Source organism: Euprymna scolopes, chromosome 42 (genome assembly GCF_053919585.1).
Source record: "Euprymna scolopes isolate OS-2025 chromosome 42, ASM5391958v1, whole genome shotgun sequence".
NCBI lineage: Eukaryota > Metazoa > Mollusca > Cephalopoda > Sepiida > Sepiolidae > Euprymna > Euprymna scolopes.
Window position 1 is genome coordinate 45,818,436 of NC_136523.1, and position 24,735 is coordinate 45,843,170.

The 24,735-nt window shown below is 32.9% G+C and overlaps 1 protein-coding gene across 2 annotated transcripts in view; it reads right to left on the reverse strand.

The window, feature by feature from the left end:
- Positions 1–1,185: 1,185 nt before the first annotated feature.
- Positions 1,186–24,735, reverse strand: part of LOC145267078 (DENN domain-containing protein 10-like) — a 32,711-nt gene continuing 9,161 nt past the window's right edge. For both annotated transcript variants that reach the window (XM_080123047.1, XM_080123048.1), the window contains exons 3-8: positions 21,273–21,501; positions 14,383–14,494; positions 12,277–12,420; positions 9,996–10,063; positions 6,797–6,891; positions 1,186–3,008 (exon numbers count right to left, since the gene is read on the reverse strand). In XM_080123047.1, the coding sequence (XP_079979173.1) occupies positions 2,832–3,008; positions 6,797–6,891; positions 9,996–10,063; positions 12,277–12,420; positions 14,383–14,494; positions 21,273–21,501 (825 nt within the window). In that variant the 3' untranslated portion in view covers positions 1,186–2,831. The remainder of the gene's footprint in view (positions 3,009–6,796; positions 6,892–9,995; positions 10,064–12,276; positions 12,421–14,382; positions 14,495–21,272; positions 21,502–24,735) is intronic.

Below are 24,735 nucleotides of genomic sequence, written 5' to 3' on the forward strand. Positions count from 1 at the left end.
TCTTGCCAAGACTAAATTGATGACCAGTGTTGGAGAGCTCTTAGAAAGAGGCTAGTTCCTCGGATCAGGTCGTGGAAAGAGAGTAGAGTGCAACTCAATTTTTTGTGTGCAAGAAGTGCAAGACAATGGAGATGGATGAGAACTTAGATGTGGAGAAAATATATTTGGATAAACAAGTTTATTGTCAGCACCATAGAAAAGTTGTGTTAAATGCCCGGTCTTTATGTATGAAGGCGTTGATTTCTCGATATACAGGGTGGAATGATATAATTGTCCTCCTAAAGAAAACAACACTACAGCTTTATTTTAAAACTTTTATAGAAAGAAACAATTCAGTTAACTTGATTATGTAGTAGAGCTGATATCTATCAAATGTAGCAACCTTCAGCCTCAATACGGGTCTGGAACTGGGAACATGCCTTTTCCACAAGTGTTGGCAACCACACCAAAGACCATAACTATGGCCGGAAACTTTGTTTTCATCACTCTGGGCACATCCCTGTCATCCAAATTTGCAATTTGCTGGCAATGATCTTGTTCTCATAACTTGGATCGGTAGAGAGCATGCTCTCTCTCGAACATTATGTCACTTTCAGACAGGATAGAAAGCTTCTAATGCTCTTGGGATTTGTACACAACTGGCCATTTAGTAGATGGTCCACAACAAAAAAAGAAAACCTGTTTTCATCAAACAGAAATGGAACCATGCCGTCTTTTCTAGAGCCACAATTTTATCATTCCACCATGTATAATCAGAAAACAGCTCAGAAATTGAAAGAGAAATTGTCCTGAAAAGGACAAGTGTCTGGGAGAGGAGTATAAATCAAAGAAAGATTTAAAAAAAAAAAAAAAAAGACAACATTATATACTTTATTTCTGATTCTTTTATTTCTTCAGACTTGTTAAACTTTTTTTTTTTTTTAGAATTTAAATACGAGATTGTTATATAAACACAAAAATTACATGATGAAAAATAAAATTTACATTACTATCATTTCAAATGTTCAAAATAACGAAAGCAGGATATACATACATTAATTTACAAATCATCTACAGAAATAAACATTCTTGAAAACTTATTAAAAAATTTTTTTTTGATTTTTAGATACTGTCCAGCAATCAACCAGTCTAAATGTATTCAAGCATTTTCAATACTCAACACATCATAAAAGTTTTGCTATTCGATTGTTTTTTTTTTTTTTTTATTTGATGGCATATTAACTTTTTTGGGGTTATTTTGAAAAAAAGCTTTTGTTTAAATTTCTTTATACTTTTAAATATTTATTTATTATGTTTGGTTTGGTTGTTTTTTTTTTCTCTTACGGCATATCAACCCTTTTAAGGTTATTTAATGCCAAATCCAGTCATTTTGGAAAAAAAAGGTTTTGTGCTTTAAATTATTTATATCTTCAAATATTTATTCATGGTGTTTGGTTTGGTTGTTTTGTTTTATCGCATGTCAACTCTTGGCACTTGTACAGTTTAATCAAGACATTAAAAAATGAAAATATCGAAAAAAAGGTTATATTGTACATATCCGTTTTGGACTGAAGATCTCCGAAAAAAAATTTCATTTAATTTGATCGAGTAGTTTTTTTTTACAGCGGAAAAACACATTCTTATGAGAGCGCGTTGAAGTCAGCCATTGTGAAATTTGCTGAACATGCCATGGGGAGATAACTCAATGTAAAGCACCGACACTCCCTCCCCATCTTTAATTCTAGCTTTTCTTCCTAAAAATCGAACCTTTTGCTTGGTATCATAAATTGTTTTTTCGCTGTAAAAAACTACTTGATGAAATTAAGTGAAATTTTTTTTTTGGAGAACTTCGTTTCATAACGGATACGTGAAATATAACCTTTTTTCGATATTTTCATTTTTTAATGTCTTGACTAAACTGTACAAGTACCCAACTCTTTTTGAGTTATTTAATGCTGAATTCAATCATTTTGGAAAACTTTACAATTCAAGTTTTTATATATCTTCAAATAGTCATTCATGGTGTTTGGTTTGATTGTTTTGTAGAGGAAAATTGCTTTTGGCTTTGCAGAACATGATTGAGTTTTGCAAAGAGAAAGGAAAAAAAACAACAGGCATAAATTATAATTATTTTATGCACATTTGAGATAATTTTCAGTGAGGATATGTTTACAAAATATCATACAATATCTATACATTATATATATATATATATATATATATATATATATAAACTGAATGTCTATATATATGTAAACATGCACTAGCTGGTTGCATGTTAAGTGAGTTGCATAGTAATTTGTGGAGTGTGGAATCAGTACTTTTATTGTCCATCTCAAGTGCTTTTGATCTTCATGATAATCTTCATAAGTTGTTATTTTTTTTTACTATTTTGTTATGATTGTTGTCTTTTAAAAGAGAAATAGGCTGATTTGTTTACAAACAGAAATGCATTCTGATGGATTTAATTTTCTAAATCAGAAGAGTGGGAAGTGAACCTTAAGTTTATTTTCAGCAATTTTATAATTCATGTTTGCTTTATTTTATCATTTAGGCATCACATTCTGTGAGTGATGTTTCTTACAATGGGGAAAGAATTGCTGTTTTCTGGGTTGGAATCTATCTATTAAACATTTAGTATTGACTAGATTTTAACTTTGAAGTATTTTAGTCCTTACATTATGTGGATTCTTGCCTTATCTGGAGCGATTTCCATAAAAAGAAAAAAAAATTAATTTTTAGGTATCACTATTGCCAGAAACAAGAAATGTTCTTTTAGAACAAGATGGCGCCACCTGATATCTCATGACAATCCGGTGTAGGATAGAAACAGAACGAGCATCAACTAAAAGTTATAACTTCACCATTCCTTCACAAACAGATAGACTATAGAGGAAATTCTCTGAAGTTTTTGGCATTTTTTTGCTTCGTAAAAGTTCAAGGGTGATGTGGGGTTTGCCTGTTTCTTCATCAGGGACTGACAAGGATTTGAGATTGTTCAAAAGTTCCTTGGTTTTTTCAGAAATTTCCTAGAAAGAAAAAAAAAGATTTTCAAATAAAAGTTTACAAATTGGAGATGGAATTGGAAATTACTTTGAAACAAATAAAGAATGTGGACAGAGTCAGATATGGAGCAGAAGCTTTTTTTATTGTTATGATGTCGGAAATAAAAATAAAGAATTTTTTATAAACTTGCTAAATTTTAAGCAGAGTGTGGCCAAACCCAATGAAAAGGTGCCCAAGTATAGCAGGTGTGTCTAAATGCAACTTTATCTTCTATTTGTTTTTGTGGCCCCAGGGCAACACCAGGTATCCCTGCTAGTCAGAATATAATTTTCCAATATATATAATTAATATTTGTTCATGATTAAATCGACCATTTCATTGACCTCTTAACCTCAAGTGTTTTTTTTTTTTTTTTTACAGACTTGATAATTGCTGACTCATCTATATTATATAAAGGCCAGTTGTCTGTGGTTTTATGTCCAGCTAAAGGTAAAAAAAAAAAAAAAAAACCCTACAAAACCAACACCCACTAAGTTGGTATATTTTTAATTAGCATTGCTCCGGATGAATCACATCTAAAATTTAGAAAAAATTTTTTGAGGGTCAGCCAAGTCAAGTTTTGTCGGGAAAGAGGGGGGGGGGCAGTTTTTTAGTGTTATTATGTACCAATTATACTAATCAGTTTTTCAGTCATTTCCAATGTTATGTATTATAAAAATAGAGGTGGAGGACTTATTTTAAATACATTAAAACAAGAGAGACGAAGACGGGTTGACAAATGAAGATTGTTTTAATATAAAGATATTCAGATTTACTTGCCTCCCATGAGAGCAGAGTTATACACAAGGTCAGTTTTTAATGTGAAGAAAATAAAAAATACAATTGCGAATTATTTAGGACCTCTATCCCGTCATGGCTGATGGAACAAGAGTACACTACACCCGTGATGTAAATAAATGGTTCCGCTCGAAATTCTGTCTAAATTCCCAAGTTCGACAGAAACAATCCAGAGTTCAACAAAATGCATCTGAAGAAGGTCGGAGGTTACATCGACCAAAACATTATGAAAATCACACTCAAGATGAGAACAGTAGTCTGATGAATCCAAGTAATACAAAAGAAAATCCGACTCCCCAAAAAGGGGCACTCTGGATAGAAACAAAAATTAAAATTGTCTCAGTCATGAAGGATTTCTCCTCCACTTACCACGGACAGAAAAGATGAAGTGTAACATCAGAACAGATACTACACTATGATCACACTTTTAAACCTCTTATTTTGTTTTGTTACTTTGAGCAATGTCGAGTAGTCTTGTTAGTACACATATATAACAAATGACAAAAATCTTTATTCCAAATTTAAAGATGTTGACCATCTTACTGTTTATTCCAGAAAATTCAAAGATGGCATAATATAATGGAAAAAAGTAATTGCAACTTCTCTGCCAATTTTCAGATTTTGTAATTGTTGTGGTGGCAACCACTTATTTGCATATGCGAATAACATAACACTATAAATGGCAAGCCTAGGTTGGCCTTGGTGTGTCTTACTCAAATGCCACCGGAAGTGACGCCGAAGAGCGTACATGTCCTCCCACCAAGACTCTCTGACTCGACACCGTCATTTGTACATATTGTAAATATACCTTTTCTTATTATTGCGTTATCTTGTTGTTTGCGTCTTCATTGTATTTCCTTACTAATCATTGTTCAACCTTGCAACCACAACAGTAATCATGCCCATAATATCCCTTTATTTTCTTTTAAAGTTGATAAGTGCTTTTTCTTCTGATGAGTTAAGGGTGAAATACATTTGTTGATTAATATAATAATTAAATTAATAGTTTTGAGCTACAAAACAGGTGCTGTCAAGAATTGCGCATGTCAATTTACTTAAACAAACAGTAAGATGATCAACATCTTGAAATCTGGAATATAACTTTTTGTCATTTATTTGTTATATGCTCTGCAATTACATGCAATTACATGCAATTACATCGAGCTTCATTAATTAAAGGATTGGTATGAATAAAAGGTGAAATATATTTGAAGAAATATTTCCACACACACACACACACACACATATATATTAGTGATGGGAAGATTCCAATATTTTTCCCTGATTCCGATACAATTACTGATTTCGTGCTACATTCCCAAGCCCGATACAATTCCCAATTCAGATTCTTTATTAATCTCTAATTATTTAACTATAGAGTTGTTATTTTTCCTGATTTCTGTAAAAACACATGTTCAATATGCAGATATTTTCCTAAACGTCAAAATACACTTGTGGAGAATGATCTATCGATTTTAACTTTACTGGTATTTTAAAACCAATAAATATTTATTATTTTATCATTATTACCAGCAATGGAAGATTTTTGTTTAAACAAAATCGAATAAAAAAGACAATTAAAAGAATCATTTTGGCATCAGAAAATAGGGATCAATATTTTTCGATCCTCAAATCTTCCGATTCCAACACTATATATATATATATATATATATATATATATATATATATATATATATATATATATGAGAGAGAGAGAGAGAGTGAGAATAAATGAAAAAAGTTATATTCCAAAATTCGTGATGTTGACCATCTTATAATTTATTCCTTTAATTCAGTTGCCATTTACAATTCTTGACAGTATCTGTTTCGTAGCACAAAATCAATCATTTAATTATTATATCAATCAATTTTTTTTTTTAGTTTAGTTTCGTATATACAAACATGTATAATAGTTTATAATTTATTGATATTTTCATGAGTATGTATATACAAATTAGAATTAATAAATTTACTAATTATTAAATAGAACATTTTGGTAGAAGATTCATAAATTAATGTAGATTGTTAGTACGAATAGTTGGGTTTAATGACTTTGTTTAATAAAAATTCAATATGGCATAATGGAAAAATATAGTTATTTGCAGCTTTGCTTCCAATTTTTTTAGTTTAATCATGTCAAATCACACTTCATTTCCTTTTGACGGACTGATTGTTGCTATTTCTTCTGATGAGTTAAGGGCATAATAGATTCACTGATTGATATAAGAAGTGATTGATTTTGCGCTACGAAACAGATACTGTCAAGAATTGTATAAGTCAACTGAATTACAGGAATAAATTATAAGATGGTCAACATCACGAATTTTAGAATATAACTTTGTCATTTATTCTCTATATTACTCTGTAATTACATTGAGCTTCTTAAATAAGGATTGATATATATAAGAAAATATATTTCTACAGAAATATATATATATTTATTTATCTAAATATTAAACCCAGGTGACCTCATTCGTGAAGCCATTGACCCAGCACCACCACCAGACTCGAAGAAATGCAGCGATGGCCAACTCAAGACCTGGCTCAGGACGGTGAAACAGGATACTGAAATGATTCTTGGCTCCCTTGTAGCGGAAACAGCCTCTGACCACCGCTATATGGGATGCGGTGAATTTGTTGAATGGAGCTGGCCCAACCGATCCGTGGTGAACGTTGCAACAACCATTTATTTATTCCAGGTTAAAAATATTCAAAAGTAAAAAAAAAACACTGAATTTAACAAGGTTGTTAATAGTGCTCAATAAAAAGAGCAAGATTTTATTAAATTTAAGTAAATAAAATTACCATTCATCGCTACAATAGATCTACTGTTTCAATCTAGAAAGATTTCATTAGGCAGCACTAGCCTCAGGCATTTTGAAGCCTAATGCTTCTCATCAAAAGAGAAGATAGCTACATTACAAATATAGAGAAATGCGACATCTATATATAAAGGTATAAGTGCTTAGCTTACCTTGATGACTTGCTGGTTAGAAAGCTCTACATTCTCTGCACACTGCACCATAAACATTGCAATTTCTTTATGCAGTTTCCCTAGAGTAAGTGCCTCTTTAAAACAAAAAACAACAAAAAAAAACGACAGTTAAAAATAAGAGAAAAAGATTATGAGTACACTTTTTTTCTTTTTACAAAAGGAGTCAACACTTATCAAGGCCTGGAGGCGCCTCGAGGATAATGATTAATGAGTATGGAAGTCAACGGGAAAATATTTTAGTTATCGTTAGTAGTGGAAATTTAATAAATTGGATTACTTAAGGGACGGCTCATCAAGGACTTCTTCACGTTGGACTGGAAGACAACCATATTGTAGTCAGTTGGAAAGCAGGAAAACGGAACAGTTCCACAGGCGTGCAGTTCTAAGAAAGAAGCTTTGTTCATGGAATCTACAAGTTTAGGCACAGATAAAGAGTGGGGAAAATTATTGATAGTGGTTTCAGCTAGACGAGTGTTTTTCGTGAAACTCAGACAAAACAAGTACAGGAATGCAACATTGTAATAATGGGGTAGGGGATGGAGCTTGGTAGACAGTATGAGACTCTTTGTTTGAACCCGATCCAAGACATTGGTGCACTAACCCAGATGTGGCGACAATACATTCTATGACTAATTAAAGAGAATAAGTTTTCATTTTATCTACCTACTGTAACAGAGCGCATATGAGTGTATGGGAAAATAGCAGCAGCAGTGAAGAATGGATGGCAAGCGATTGCATTAGCAGCAGGAGCAGTGTTTGAGCACATATGCAAATTAAGGAAATGTGCATGAGCTGGTGCAAAAAGAAAAAGGAAAAAATGCCACCACGTGGTGGAAAGAAACAAAGTTGACGCTGAAAGAGATGGACAGGTAAAGAGAAGACGAGAATGGACCAGCTGTGGCCAATGTGCAGTTAGAAGAAAGAGAAACGCATGCGATGTTAGATGGACATGTGTTAGTGAGATACTTTAAGTGGCGTCGGGACAGCAGAATAACAGTAATTAATGCTTTTGTTAAAAAAGAAAAAATGCCGACCTGGATTTTTTTTTCTTTTCTTTCTTTTGTTTGCAACGGTGATATTACAATACTACAGTAACACCTTGAGATATGAATTTATTTCATTTCATGACCGCTGACGCATCTCGAAAAAAAAATCATATCCCAAAATAATTGTTCCCATTTGAATTAAAAGAAACAGAATTAATCCGTCCCATGGGTAAGAAAATTTACCCAAACCAAGCTCAAATTACACTCAATCACTAAAAAAAGATAAATACAACAGTAATGACACGGAAACTGATATAATGATAAGTGTTAATAAAAACAATTAAAAAAAAAATAGAGTTATACTCACCACCTAGGCAAGTGCTAGCATAAGGGATGCATGCAAGAAGGATAGAGAAAGAAGCAATGCTACTGCACACACAATACAAGATAAAAAGGGGCAAGACTATACATAATTAAATCAGTGAATGAACTTATTAAATGCTTAATATTTAAGTCTTAATGTAAAATAAAAGATGAAGTAAAAAGAATAAAGAATAAAATTGTAACCAGAAGATATCTCACTACTGATGCAATTCTCTATCTGTATAAAAGCCAAGTACGCCCAAGGATGGAGTACTACAAGTTCTAGATAGGAGAATGCACTCCTTAAGATTAGCCAGAACAACTTTAACGGAGATAACTCCGATAATTTAAAATCTTAAGACAGGTACATATTTTATTTTTATTTATTTTTTTTTTATTATTATTTTTTTTAAATATTTCTTTATTAATTTATTTATTTTTTCCATTTAGTGTCTTTTAACAACTCTTGCTGACATTTTCTTAAGTAATAACCTGTACATTTCAGTTGACCTATTTTTTTGCCCTATATTATTTTTGCGCCTTTTAACATCTTTTTGTCTGAGTCATTTTGACATTTGCTTTTCTATTTTATATTTAATTCTATCACCATTTAATTTTTTTTTTTTTCCTCTTCTTCTTCCCTGATCTTTCTTATTTACATTATGTCTCGGCAGCCGTGTGAAAAGCATATCTTCTTTTTCTTTTATTAATATTATTGGATTTTTCCCCCTTTTCCTTGTACATATTTGTGAATTATTCCATGGATTTCGGCCTTTTGGATTATTTTGGACCATCTTCCAATTACGTGATTTCCTTGGATTTTACTTGTGCAAATGGAAATTCAATTAACTTTCTGGGAGTTATATTTTTGGATTTTACCGTCATTGGATTATTTACCTTTCACCAGACTATCCATTCACGTGTAATCACCTTTTTCTTTACCATATTCCCTCTGCTTCACTTTTTGTTATCAAGTAAGATCTTTGACTTACTTGCAGTTTCATCAAATACTTTTGTATGCAAAATCCGATCCCGCATTTTGCTAATTCCTACCCTCTGATGAGAAGAAAAGTATTTCTTCGAAACTCTGCGGATTAAGGACTATCCACTTATCAAGTGTTTCCTTTTCAGATTAAATATGTTTTTAACTCTTTTTCAAAGTGTTTTTTTAACATGTTTTATTAACTGTTTGCTCTTATAAGTAACCTTGTCTATTTTTTTTGTGCAGAACAGTCTCTACCAAACTACTATTAATTTTTAGCCTACAGATTTGAAACTTGATATCGAGAGGATTTGGACCTGTGGAGAAAATTTGATTTGCTTTTTAGCTGGTAAAAATAGCTGCTAAGGGATTAAAATTGAAAAATGTTGGAACTTGGTAGGCATAAGTCACCTAAACATGTTACTTCTATGCTTTATATCTTTAACAATTTTACTTTTTATATGTGTATGAACTTACTTCAAATGGTAACAAATAATGTTGTAGAGCTATGTGTTTTGGTTTCGATTCTAGCTGATGGCATCAAAGTTATTTTTTTTTTTTTTACTTTTGAAATCACTACTGTATATTGGTTAGAAAATAATCAATAGAAAATTGGCTCTATAATAATAAATACCAAATCTACATAAATTAAAATATATTTAAGCGTATTTTATGACTGGGCTTTGATGCCAGGCAATATATAAGTTGAAATAGTTTCTATTCCAACATTGTATATTTAGTCAGAAAGGAAAGGAAAGATATTATGGCCGTATTGGTTTATAATGCAGAAAGTCATGACCCAGGTACATCGGTGACTATGAATTTTATGAAGAAAGTGTGGACCAACCTTTAGCTGAAGGAGCAACGTTGATTTCACATGATTGAAGGTTGACCATCACATCATAAAGATCCATTCTGTAAATGACAGACAAAAAATAAATAAAATAGGAATTTAGAAAATGAAATTTTTTAAAATTCAGGGTTTGTATTATAATCCACAGAGGTATGAGAAAGTTCAGGAAAAAAATAAAATAAATGTTACCAAAGGCAAACTAAGTTTTCTACCTAATTGGATAATTTTTTAGTATTTATATTCAATCTAAAATGTTTGTTTGGTTCGAAAAACGAGTAATATAAAGCGCTACTGAAGAAAAAGAAAAAATGGGTGCGATGTCTTTGACGACTCGATAATCACTTCAAAATAATACAAAATGAATTTATTTTTAATTCAGGGCTTGTATTAAAATCCAAAGAGGTACAAAAAAGTTCTCAAAAACAAAAAAAAAAAAAAAAAAATAAAATAAATAAAATAAATATATAACAAGTGTTACCAAAGGCAAGATAAATTAGTTTTCTACCTAATTGAATAAGTTTTTAGTGTTTTTATTCAATCTAAAATGTTTGTTTGGTTGGAAAAACGAGTAATATCAAGCGCTACCAAAGAACAAGAAAAAAATGGCCACAATGTTTTTGAAGACTCTATAATCACTTCAAAAGAAAAAGAAAAAAATGGTGGTAGAAACTTACCCAATAAATGTTAGTGACATTTCTTGGGTGGACTTCTACCATCATTTTGTTTTATTTCTTATTTTGAAGTGATTATCGAGTCTTCAAAAACATTGCGGCCATTTTTTCTTGTTCTTCAGTAGCGCTTAATATTAGTTGTTTTTCAAACCAAATAAACATTTTAGATTGAATAAAAATGCCCAAAACTTATTCAGATAGGTAGAAGAGCAACTTATCTTGCCTTTGGTAACATTTATTTGTTATATATTTGTTTTTTGACAAATTTTTCATACCACTGTGAATTGTAATACAAACCCAACATTCATTATAATATATACTTAAGTGTCATTAAAAACAGTGACCTACTTTCCTCAGTGTGTTAATTGGCTACATACCACCTGATCATAATATTTTTAAATATTTTGTATTTAAAAGAAATTGAATATTTGGCACTTGTGTAATTTTATCTTTGGAGATTTCTTTTTTTTTTTGTTTTTTTGTGGAGAACTCTTTTGAAGGGGAGATAATTCAATCCGAAAATGTCAAAATTTTGCATAACTTTTAGTTAAAAACAAAACAAATGAACGCCATACAATAACAAAATGAAACAATTATCTGAACATTTATTGAATGCAAATAAGATTAAGAAAAATTTGTTTTCTCAAAAAAAAAAAAAAAAAAAAAAAAAAAAAAAAAGACATGCATTCCAATAATGACTTATAAATTTTAAAACCTATACATTTTTATGTAATGGTAGCTTTCATTAAAAAATTTCCTTAATTTTATTTTAATTCAATTAACGTTCAGATAATGTTTTATTTTGTATTACTGTATTACTTCAGTATATTTGTTTCATTTTTAACTAAAAGTTAAGCAAAAAATTGTCTTCCCTGAGTTCTTAAAAACTATGAAAAAGAAAAAAAAATAGGTTAGATTACATCAAAAAACAAATATGGTTTGTATTTTAAAGGGAAGTAACTCTTTTCCTCGCATCATTTGCCTTAAAGAGTTATGTCCCTTGCATTACTTCCCTTTATATTTTAAATATAAAATATATATATTGTAAATTATTTCTTTTGCTCCTTCTCAGTACTCTCCTGACTCAGCGAGGATTATGTCACACGTGTATCGCGCAGTTGTATCTAAGTTTTCCTTGGCTGTGAATCAGATTGAAAGGTAATGTTTATGTAATAAACTCATTCACTTTTCTTTTTATTTCAACTTGTAGAAGCATTTTGTGTCCATCATAGATATTAAAAAATAACAAACTGGTGTATCTTGTGGGTATTTTTTTTTTACATCAATGTTATCTAAATCTAATATTTTTCCTTATTTTATAATTTATTTTATTGTATTATTTTATGTTGATATCAACTTCGATTATCGTTTATTGATACTTATCAAAAAACATTCAGACACAAAACCAATCTAAGAACACTACTAGGCACATAAAGTACTTCTGTGTGAAATTTCATAAAAATCGGCCAAGCTGTTTTCGAATACACAGAAACGAACTCAGAGAAATGCAAATCCACAAACAAAATTCCTTTTATATAATAGTAAAGATAGAGGTTAGAGTGAAAGATGTTTTGGTGTTTTAAATGTTGTTTAAACAGACAAACCTGTTTTGGATTGAAGCATCCGTGAATCCGGCAATATATGAAGATCTGCCCTTTAGATCTGTATTAACTTCCTGGTTGTCTAACGTAATAAATGGGATGACAATGCTCCAATCCTGTCGATGCCAAACCAAAGCAGGTAAACTCCTACAAAATAAGTTTTGAATTTTATAAATTTGATTACTAATCCTTGCTTTTCATTCGTTTTTCCATAAAACGCAAAAGCTTTATTAAAATTATTCACTGTACAAGAGTACACAAAAAGAAAAGGCTACAAAAGCAAAGGGTATAAAAACAAACAAAGAAGTACTAAAAAAGAGGAGTACGAAAAAAAGAAGTACAAAGAAAAAGAGAAGTAATAAAAGAAAAATACAATAGAAAATGTACAAATAAAATACATAAGAGAAGTACGAAAAACGAAAAGTACGAAAAACGGAAAGTACGAAAAACGGAAAGTACGAAAAACGGAAAGTACGAAAAACGGAAAGTACGAAAAACGGAAAGTACGAAAAACGGAAAGTACGAAAAACGGAAAGTACGAAAAACGGAAAGTACGAAAAACGGAAAGTACGTAAAACGAAAAGTACGAAAAACAGAAAAGTACGAAAAAAAGAAAAGTACGAAAAAAAGAAAAGTACGAAAAAAAGAAAAGTACGAAAAAAGAAAAGTACGAAAAAAAGAAAAGTACGAAAAAAAGAAAAGTACGAAAAAAAGAAAAGTACGAAAAAAAGAAAAGTACGAAAAAAAGAAAAGTACGAAAAAAAGAAAAGTACGAAAAAAAGAAAAGTTCGAAAAAAAGAAAAGTTCGAAAAAAAGAAAAGTACGAAAAAAAGAAAGTACGAAAAAAAGAAAGTACGAAAAAAAGAAACGTATGAAAAAAAAAAGAAAAAAGAAAAAAGAAAAGTAAGAAAAAAAAAGTAAGAAAAAAGTATGAAAAAAAAGTATGAAAAAAAAGTATGAAAAAAAAGGAAGGAAAAAAAGGAAGGAAAAAAAGGAAGGAAAAAAAGGAAGGAAAAAAAGGAAGGAAAAAAAAAGGAAAAAAAGGAAGGAAAAAAAAAGGAAAAAAAAGGAAGGAAAAAAAGTATGGGAAAAAAAGTATGGGAAAAAAAGTATGGGAAAAAAAGTATGGGAAAAAAAAGTATGGGAAAAAAAAGTATGGGGGGAAAAAAGTATGGGGGGAAGTACGGGGGGAAAAAGTAGGGGAGGGGGAAGTACGGGGGGGAAGTATAGGGAAAAAAAAAGTACGGGGGAAAAAAAAAGTACGGGGGAAAAAAAAAGTACGGGGAAAAAAAAAAGTACGGGGAAAAAAAAAAGTACGGGGAAAAAAAAAGTACGGGGAAAAAAAAAGTACGGGGAAAAAAAAAGTACGGGGAAAAAAAGTACGAGGAAAAAAAAAAGTACGGGAAAAAAAAAGTACGGGGAAAAAAAAAGTACGGGGGGAAAAAAAAAGTACGGGGGGAAAAAAAAGTACGGGGGAAAAAAAGTACGGGGAAAAAAAAGTACGGGGGAAAAAAAGTACGGGGGAAAAAAAGTACGGGGGAAAAAAAGTACGGGGGGGGAGTACGGGGGGGGGAAGTACGGGGGGGAAAAAAGTACGGGGAAAAAAAAAGTATGGGAAAAAAAGTATGGGAAAAAAAAGTATGGGAAAAAAAAGTATGGGGAAAAAAAGTATGGGGAAAAAAAAGTATGGGGGGAAAAAAGTATGGGGGGAAAAAAGTATGGGGGGAAGTACGGGGGGGGAAGTACGGGGGGAAAAAAGTAGGGGAGGGGGAAGTACGGGGGGAAAAAAGTACGGGGAAAAAAAAAGTACGGGGAAAAAAAAAGTACGGGGAAAAAAAAAGTACGGGGAAAAAAAAAGTACGGGGAAAAAAAAGTACAGGGAAAAAAAAGTAAGGGGAAAAAAAAGTAAGGGGAAAAAAAAGTACGGGGGGGAAAAAAAGTACGGGGGGAAAAAAAGTACGGGCGGGGGAAAGTACGGGGGGGGGGAAGTACGGAGGGAAAAAAGTACGGGGGGGGAAAAAAGTACGGGGGGGGAAAAAAAGTACGGGGAAAAAAGTACAGGAAGGAAAAAGGCATAAAATGAAAAAGCAAAGAAAAGAAAAAAAATACCTCATAAAATGAAGGAGTTCTTCCACATTCGGATGATATACAACAACATGTTTTTTCAACATCAATGCCGTATAGATAAGAATTGTCTCAACCGCAAATGACTCAATCACACCTGTGAAAATTTAAAGTAAACATTTTAATAAACACTAGTTTATACCACTTGACTATATCAATTTCCATCTTTACCTAGATTTTCCCATTTTATAACTGTAGAAAGAAAAATATTTGTGAAAAATGTGCTACTTAAAATTTGCTTCAGAAAGTAAATAACCATGATTAATGAATTTTTATATTGTTTTTATTGGCAAAAAAAATCACTTTGAACTAATGCCAAATACCCTTTGTGTCTATATTTTTTAAGCTTATGATGTGCCTTCAGTAAGTTTCCAGATATTTTTATATGGGCACTTTTATTGAAACTATTGTAATGTTCCAATGAATTCTGGAAAGCCTCAGGGAAGTCCTCTGGTGTGAGCGTGTCAATGACCCTCGTCACAGCCTCTTTCATTTCCTCAATTGTCTATATATATATAAAAGCGAAAATGTGTGTGTGTATGTATGTATGTTCGTTTTTTGTGTATGTCCGCAAAAGGATTTTTTGCGGCGTCTTCTCGAGGCTGTTACTCATTTTTAAAACTTTTTATATCACATCGAAATCATAATATCTACGAGTTATGAACAGAAGTCGCGTGTGTATTTAATTTGCCCGACTTTCAAAAGCTAAATATTCAACATTTTTCGATTGGCATATGTAGATTTGCCTTTTTCGTATAATAAAAGCGAAAAGGTTGTTGCATCGTTCCCAGCACGATCGCCGGAACGTCCAAAAGCAATCAGCTTTGATCAATGCGGTTTTTCTCTTATATCAGACAATTGCTATTCAATTTGGACAATCCCCTTTCAATGGGGAGCTGGTTTCCCCCTCCCATCATCTTGGGGAAGCCCAAACTGCCCCACGGTAAATGAAAAAAATGATCCCGCAGTGGAACAAAGTAAACAAACGCCAAAAAACTGTCCCGTCATTGTAACGCTCTTGCGATGACCTCATTAAGCGGCGACCTGTCAATCAAACCTCCTTGACTTGACTTTAATCGCTCTTACATTAACATTGTCGCCGTAGCACAGGTGTTCAGGCTCAGTCTAAGGCTCCGGGTTCGAGCCCACATGCCACCAACCTCCCATCTTTAAAAAAAAAAAAAAAAAAAAAAAAATCGCTATCGTTAAGTTTCCTTTTTGTTCTGATTTACCCCCCCCCCCAAAAAAAAACACACACACATTTACAAATACCCCCACCCCGCTAGTCTATATATGTAAAAGGCAAATGCGGCGCACGCATTTTTGTATGTCCAAATAAGGCTTTTTTCGCCGACGGTCCCGGGGTCGTTACTATCACTTAGAAGTGTTTAGTTACCCCCTAGATAATGATATCTAGTGGGAATGCGCGTCGCGTCTAGATTTATTTACAGCGACTTTTACAAAATTATTGTTATTTTGGCTTCTCACGTGTTGATTCGGCTTTTTCGTATAAAAAGCGAAACTAATTCAAAGCTAAGACATTGTTCTCGGCAATCCGGGACAAGGTTGAGAGGGCCTTACTAACCGGGGCCTCTTCCCCCCCCCCATGTCCCTCAACACAAATGAAATTTTATTAATATTGTTATCTTTTTTTGTATTTTTTTTATATAAATAAAAAATGTAGGAACACCCCCTCACCACACTCACATAAATACAAATTTAAAAGGGTAACCATGATAAAGATGCTGGCCGAGAGAAAAATCTTTTAAAATTTACAATAGAGATGAGATGGATCAACCAACCTCACCATCCCCTCTTCTTTTTGAGTTGGCCTTGTGCCTAAGTTTTTTGTTCATTTTCCCTATTGTATTTTTTTCCTTTGAATAAAAAATTTAATATCTCAAACTGTAGTATCTGTTCTTCAGATGCTGCACTTCAATTTCTTGTTCTCTGTCAGTGGAGGAGAAATCCTTCACGACCGAGACAATTTTAATTTTTGTCCCTTTTCTCCACATTAAAAAACAACCCTGGTATCTAACTGTCTCGTGGGGAGGCATTGTAAATAGGGACATTGTTATCGGCAATCGTGCCAGGAACGTAGCAATCAGCTTTAATGCGAGGAAAATTCCTTATATCAGACGATTGCTATTCAATTTGGGCAATCCCCTTTTGATGGGGAGCTGGTTTCTCCCCAACATTTTGGGGAAACAAAAAAAAACCTGCCCCACAGTAAATGTTAACTCCATTACTTCTATTTGGCCTCATTAATGAGGTCAAATAGAAGTAACGGAGTTAACTTTATTGCGGGCATCTGTCAATTCAAACATCTTTCTGTTACTATTTCTTGGTCGGTAAACGGTTAACGTTGCACTTTTTTTTTTTTCATACTTTATTATTTTCCAACTGCGCCTCAAGGCTTCGACTTCGATTCTTCCTACTTACCTACCAAAATTTTTTTTTTTTTTTTTAAACAAACACCCAGGCAACAATTTTTTTTATTATTCTTTTGTTTTGATTTACCCAAAACCCTAACACACCTCCAAACACCTGAGCAATGCATTTATTGTCTCTATAGACACACAATGGTCCTTATCCATGAAATTCTTTATTTAGCCAATCAACTCTGGTGTTCCGACTTCCTTACTCCTCCCTCACCTATCAACATCCCTCACAGCCCCTCTGCCTTCCTTGAATCTCTTATGCCACTCAAAAACTGATGCGTGATTGATGAAATATGGTCCAAAAGCAGTCTAAAACATTCCATATGTTTCTGTGGTATTTTTTCAAGTTTAAAACAGAATTTTATCGCATATCGTTCTTATAAAGTATCCTCACGTCTAGATTGCATTTTTGAAATTCACCAGCTGTGACAATCAGGCTTTAGTAAGTTGTATTCCAATTCCTGCTGTAGCAGTTCATTTGAACCTGAAATTATAAAAATTGGCCAGTCATCTTATAAGATGTATAGCAGTAATATGCTGAATTTTCAAGAGTTTACAATAATTTTAACTTCCTGTACAAAAAAAAAAGTCTAGAAATTTATTTAAGGCACCTCGTACTTAAAAAAGATTTTTTTTTTATGTCATGTTAATTTCTTAAAATTTATTAAAATAATATATATACAGTAAAAAAAAAAAAAAAAAAAAAAAAAAAAAAAAGAAAAAAAAATACAACCTATTGACAAAAATACATGAATGAGATATGAAACCACCCTCTTTTCCACAGATAAGACTTTAAAAAGTATTTGGTGTTCGTAGTAATAATATCGTATGAGTTAGACATCTATACAGCTATTTTTAAGCCAGTCTGAGAAATTGTCTTCAGTCGGGTGACTAGGCAATGTAGGATCAGGTGATCTGTATTCTGGGGAGATTTCTTGCACTCTGGGCAGATTGGGAAGTCTATTTGTTTCCATCTGTGTTTGTTTACTGCAGTTCTGCAGTGTCTTGTTCTGATCCGGTTTGCAGCTACCCATTTTTAACAAAACCTGGGAGGCACAAAGTTGGGTCTTCAATAGTGTTCCCCTCCTTTGGGAGTATTGTTTCTCCATTCCTCCTTCCAGGTCTCAACTGGGTCAAAACTTTTGATTTTTGAGTCGTAGAAGTGTTTTTGGAACTTGAGCCTGGAGGTATCTGGAACATCTTTTAAAATTTGTCAGATTGGTAAGTCTGTGTCCTCCTCAACGTTTTGAATCCAATGTTGAGTTGCCTCTTCTCTCCTTATGCACAAAGGCTCACCACTTTGTCGTAGTGTGAAGGATTTAAAACTAAGAGTGTTCCACCCAGGTGATCAGACGGAATTTAGACACTTCCTGAATTCCCTCCTGATCAATTCTTCTACACCGTCCCAACAGGAATGGTGTTTGTAGGTAGGCCTACACAAGTGATATATGGCAGTTCAAGCAAAAATAGATATCTACACAAAATATTATGGAAAATTATCAAGTAGAATTTTTAATAAAACATAAAAGTAACACAGGGGTTTGTCAGAACAACTTGGCATGAGGATACTTTTCCCTAAAAGTAAACCCTGACCAAATATTCAAAATAACATAGTGTTCGCTGCCCAAATAAGATCTCTTTTCTATGGCTAACCCATATTAGCTTTTACGAGGAATGGTGCACCTTCTCCAAGGGATATTTACCTCCAGTAATAGCTCAAAGCTGGATACTCCACCAGACTAGATAAATTCTTGTCCTGGAATCCAGTAAGATCAAGAGACCAAAACGTAAGATATACTACAACACATGAAAATCGTTAATTGGTGACAGGAAAATTATGTTCTCAATTTCTTAACTAAGTGTTTGGTTGGTTGTTTTACGGCTTATCAACCATTTTTAGGTTTATTTTAATGCCAAATCCAGTGATTTTGAAGAATTTTTTAATATATCTCTTGTTTTCAAGTCGGTTTCTATTTCACCCATAGTTGGGACCCTAACAGGTACTACCACTCTAGGTCAGAGTGGACCTGGAAGCAATAGCAATTAAAGGGTGGCTCCACACTTCCGAAAGCCTGCAAGCTGGGGCCTGACCATCGGATATAGTTTAAGGTCATATCCAGGACCAACTCAATGTTTAAGATATAAAGAACTTAAATGGAACATTCGAATATCTATGCATCTCATATAGAGTTCAAGTGTTAGCCCCAGGTAGTGGGCCCCCTTTGATTTCTGAGAATTTGATTGAAGTTAAATAAAACAAAAAAGTGTAACCTTAATGTATACGAGTAAGAAATGAACATTATTTATCACTAAAATTTTAATTGATAATTTTCCATATATTATGACTGTTATGCTCTGACTGTGTTTGTTACAGTTCAAACCTCTCTCAGACCCCCACACTGTCTGGCACCGTCGAAAAGGAACAAACAAACAAAAATAAATCCAACCGCTTTTTTTTTTTTTTTTTTTTTTAGCAAAAGTAATTTATTATTACTTTCCAAACAATACCTGGTTCTTGCTTTTATTTTTCTAACTGTTCATTTCTGTCACCACCACCACCACCACCACCATTGGGCCACACGTCCATCTTCTCTAGTTTGGACTTTGCTTCTCCCGACCACGCGGTGTCCTTTTTTTTTTTTTTCTATTTCTTGTCGCACACACTTCTTAATTTGCATATGTGCTTTTTGTTGGCTACTGCTGCTAATATCTTCCCAAACCAGCTATCTTCCAGCTCTTACTGATATTTTCTCACGCGCTCATACACCCTCTGTTACGTTTTTGGTGCAGATATTTATTTTTGCCTGATATCATAGCATCTTATAAATTTATTATGAACTGCCATATTACAACCGTGTATTTCTTAAGACTTACATGAGATTCAAATTCTAGTATTGACATCATAAAAACACTACTACCTTAGTAAGGTGCTCTCTGCCTATTCCCTTCTATCAACCAATTTCACATTTCTATTTCTGTACAAATAGACCCCCCCCCCCAAAAAAAAAGAACGCCATAACTTTTTCATAGTAGATAGATTAAATACTAAGATAAAATTAACTGAAAAGAAATTTTTTAAAATTAATTACAAACTAAAAATAATGTGTCTTATGTTGATTTTATTTTGGGGGGAGGGGGGTTAAGTCTTCAGGAAATGCAAAGATCCATATTATTTGGATTCATCGGACTACGGTTCTCATCTTTAGTGTTATTTTCACAACGTTTCGGTTGTTTCAGTAACCTCCGACCTTTGTCAGGTGTATCTTGTCAAACTTGTCATCAGAAACATTCCCGAGGTTGACAGAAACATTCCTGAGGTCGACAGAAACATTCCTGAGGTCGACAGAAACATTCTCCAGAGTTCAACAGGATACACAAGAAGAAGGTCGGAGGTTACATCCACTGAAATGCTGCGAAAAATGACATTCAAGATGAGAACAATAGTCTGAAGAATCCAAATAATCCAAATAAACAATCCGGCACTTTTACACTATTGGGACAAGATTTTGTAGTTAATGAATAGAGTTTTCAGATGAAAAAAAATGGTTTCAACTGATGTTTTTGTCAATTCTAATAAGTTACAATTGTAGCTTTCAAATTATGCAGTCAAAATTACCCAAATATTTCTGAATTATTAAAAAAATAACTTTAATCATGTTAGCAGGTGAAAAATTACTGCCATCTTTGTTTAATTCGAACAGGAAATTACCTCCCTGTTGAACTTGTGTTTTACGATCGTTTTCATCAAATTCTATTTTTATTTTCTTTAATAAAAAATTTTCTACCATATCAATTTTCGTAATTTTTGGATATAACCATCTTAAAAATATTAGGAATACATTCATGCCATTGTTTTCATGTGAAATTAAGTTTTACGATTTCCGAAATTTCATCTGAATAGTGTAGAAGCACTACCAATCCTCATGTGAAAAATTGAAGAGACGTTGCGAGCCTATCCTTGTTTTATCGCTATTTCCATGGCAGGTGCTCGTCTGAACTCCAATCTTTGGTCCCCCCTCGCCAATCCTTCACGAAAAACACCCGTCTAGCTGAATCCACTGTGAAAAATTTCCCCCACTCTTTATCTGTGCCTAAATCAAAACCTAGATTCCATGAACAAAGCTTCTTTCTTAGAACTGCACGCCTGTGGAACTCTGTTCCGTCTGCCTGCTTCCCACCTGACTACAACTTGGATGTCTTCAAGTCCAACGTTAACAAATTCCTAATGAACCGCCCTCTTAAGTAAACACTTCATTAAATCTCCACACTAACGTACTGTACTTGCAATGACCCTTATCCCTGAGTGGCTTCCGGGCCTTGATAAGTGGTGACCACCGTGTAAAAAAAAAAAAAAAAATTGAGAAACATAAATGCAAAGATAATCTTGCTTACATGGTTCCAAAATCAGGTTCTGATAAGTAGTTCTTTACTTACTTCTGAGATCGGCTTTCGTATATGCTTGTCGCTGGCTGAAGTCAGAGACAGAAAAGATGCCGTTATTTGTGCCTGTGCATGTTCCCTTCGTGATGACACTCAGGTAGAGTTTTAATATTGCAGTCGGATCACCAGATTTTAAGTATGATATCAGCAGCACTTCACACAGGGATTTGTATTTCTCGGGTTGAAAATCTTTTGTTATTAAAATCAGCGAGACAAAGCGGACCTGGAGTGAAAATCAGAAGAGGTAAAATAAGTAAATTTCATTGTATATAATGTAAGATGACAGTTGTCTGGTAGTTAACGACATGGACTGACGACCTGGGTATCCCAAGTTTAAATTCGGTTCATTCCACAAAAATCACTTAAATTTAGGATGTTGGCAACCTTCACATGGTCCCTCCTGTAATCTCTGATATCTAGAAAGAATTCTGACTAGAAAAATATCGGGGAAACCAATGCCAGCAATAGGATTTTAACATTCATATGATTAAGCCAAAAAAATAAATAAATAAATAAAAGCTATGGAGGAGTATAAGAAGGCTATAGCAATGCAGGGAACCGGATGTTGTTTTGATATGATGATTGAACAAAAATGGACAAAAGAAGGTTTATTTGTTCTGTTATTTCTTTTGAACTTTGTATATCCATTTATTTTTCAAGATAACCACAATATAAATCAGTAAATATGAACTTACTGTTTGATATAACCCGAATGGTGGAGGTCTTAATATTTCAAAAATGAACAGTTCTTCTAGTGTAATATATCAAGTAAAGTCGTTCCGATTCTTAATATCGTACCTAAATAGCAATTTGAGAAATCAGTTTCATCCTTATTCTTACAGCCTGTTCTAAAAAAAAACAAAAAAAAAAAAAACACAATGTTAAATTAAAAAAAAAACAAAAAAAACTTATGTTATTTTGACTTTTGCTTTTTGTTCAGTGGAAGTTCTATCCTTACATCATCAATGCTCTGATATCCATCTGGCATCAATTGAAATGAATGGCTTTCATCTTGCGGTGGCTTCATGTTTTGATAAGCTTCTGGGCTTGACCTTTATTCCTGATCTGAAATGGAACACATATCAAATCCATTGCCAAGATCGCTGGGAAAATGGTAGGATCCTTCTACTGCTCCAGTAGATATCTCACTCCTGATGCAATTCTCTGCCTATATAAAAGCTAGGTACGGCCAATGATTGAGTACTGTTGCCACGTCTGGGCTGGAACTGCTAGAAACAGCTTATGCCTTGATAGAGTTCAAAACAGACTTCGTAGCTTAGTGGGGGATGTCCTTTTCTCTTCCCTGCAACCCCTTTGCCACAGAGGAGACATTACGAACCTGTCTCTGCTTTATCATTATTTCCATGGCAGATGCTCGTCAGAGCTTCAATCTATGGTCCCCTCCTCGCCAAACTTTCACAAAAAACACTTGCCTAGCCAGAACTACTACCAATAGTTTCCCCACACTCTTTCTGCACCTAGACATAAATGTAGATTCCATGAGCTGAGCTTCTTTCTTAGAACTGCACGCCTGTGGAACTCCTTTCCGTTGACCTGCTTCCCAGGTGACTACAACCTGAATGTCTTCAAGTCCAATGTACACAAGTTCTTGATGAACCATCCCTCTGTAATCCAACTTACAAAAATCCTATTACCTATGTCAAAAACGCTATAATCACATTGACTATTGTATACCCATTAACCCTTATCCTTGAGTGGCCTCCGGGCTTTGATAAGTGAGGATTCTTGTATATAAAAAAAAAAGTCATGACGATGTTTACCAAAGAAAAGTACTTTCTGATTAATACTTATGTAAATTCCAGTTTAAATTTAAAACTGCATCAAAAAAAAAAAAAAAAAAAAAAATTCTTTATTTTGAAATGATTTTTTGGTTTTGCAGAATGGTTTCATTTTTAATAAAATATGTTATAAATCCAAATATATTTTTTTAGTCTTTAGTTTGAAATGTTTTTTTTTAGAATTGTTTTATATAAAAAAATAAAAAAAACTGGAATTTTTAATCCCGATTCAATAAAATATTTGTAATATAAAATAAACATCTAAAATATTTTATTTTAGAATAAAAAAAAATCTGACGAAAAAAGATCAATTAACATTAAATTCTAAATTATAAAAGAAACTAGAAACTATTACTATTATAGCAATAAAAGGGGGAATAATCTATATATCTATAAAAGTGAACGTGTCTGTGTATCTGTGTGTCTGTATGTGTACATTTCCCTATGCAATAACTCTGTCAATTTTCAGTCTACAGACTCGAAATTTGATATACAGGGTACTGAGATTTGGGAAAATCTTTATAATCCGTTTTTGGCCAGAAATTTGGCTGTTAAGGGGACAAACTTCAACGATTTGACCTTTGAGAACTCTACCAAACTCCTCCGCCAATTTAGGGTCTTGAAATGTTAGATATAGGTTCCTTGGACATGGATCTAACTTAATAACTTGCTTTGAGCTCCAAACAATAAATCTTAAGGGGGTCATAATAGGGGTCAAAATTTAAAAAATTGGCCGCTTTTTTTTTTTTGCTCAACATCCAAATACCCGGGCAACGCCGGGCTGAAATGCTAGTTTTAAATAAAGAAAGTAAGAGTTATTGCCCCTTATATATTTAAAAAAAAAAAAAAAAAAAAAAAAAAGATTGGTGAGTTCCAGGGAGAGAAAAGCGTCGCCAGACATTCAATATCGTCTGTAATTAATTTAATGCTTTTGACACAAATAATCTGTGTTAAAAAAAAAGAAATTAAAAAAAAAAAAAAAAAAAAAAAAGATATAATGAGCTTGCTTACTAGTTCTATGTTATCTAATAATTCTGACATCACAATTTCTCCAAACACAACAAAATTTGGCGACGAGGATGATATCGGATTAAATACCAGATCTCAAAAACAAAAAAAAAATGCAAAATCAAAAAAAAAAAATAAAATAATAACTTCGGATAAATCTTTTCTCCATAAACAGAAAAAAAAATCTTTTGCACAATAATTTTTTTTTTTAATGAACAAACTAAAAAAAAAAAAAAAAGAATTTTGTGCACAAACGAAAAGAGAAAAGCAAAATTATTTAAATCATGGATCCAAATTTATTGCGAAACCATTTAATTTTTAAAGGCTAAAAACAATTTAATTCAAACTTTCACAAACAATTGATGGAAACATCAAAATCAATTTCTCTGGACACCATAGCAAGCACAATAACAGAGTTTTCGTACAATCCGGATTTAAAACTTTTACTGCTTGGTACGGACAATGGGAGAATACGTTTCAACGAGAGTTCGCATCCATGGACGTATAGAAATTACGTTTACTACTTTGCAAGCTGGGCCAGCAGAAAATGAAAGATATTCAAATTTTATCTTTTCGAAAAAACCAGGAGATTTCACATTTGATGAAACGATGGCACAGTTATCAAGCATTTTTGGTGAGTCAGCATCATT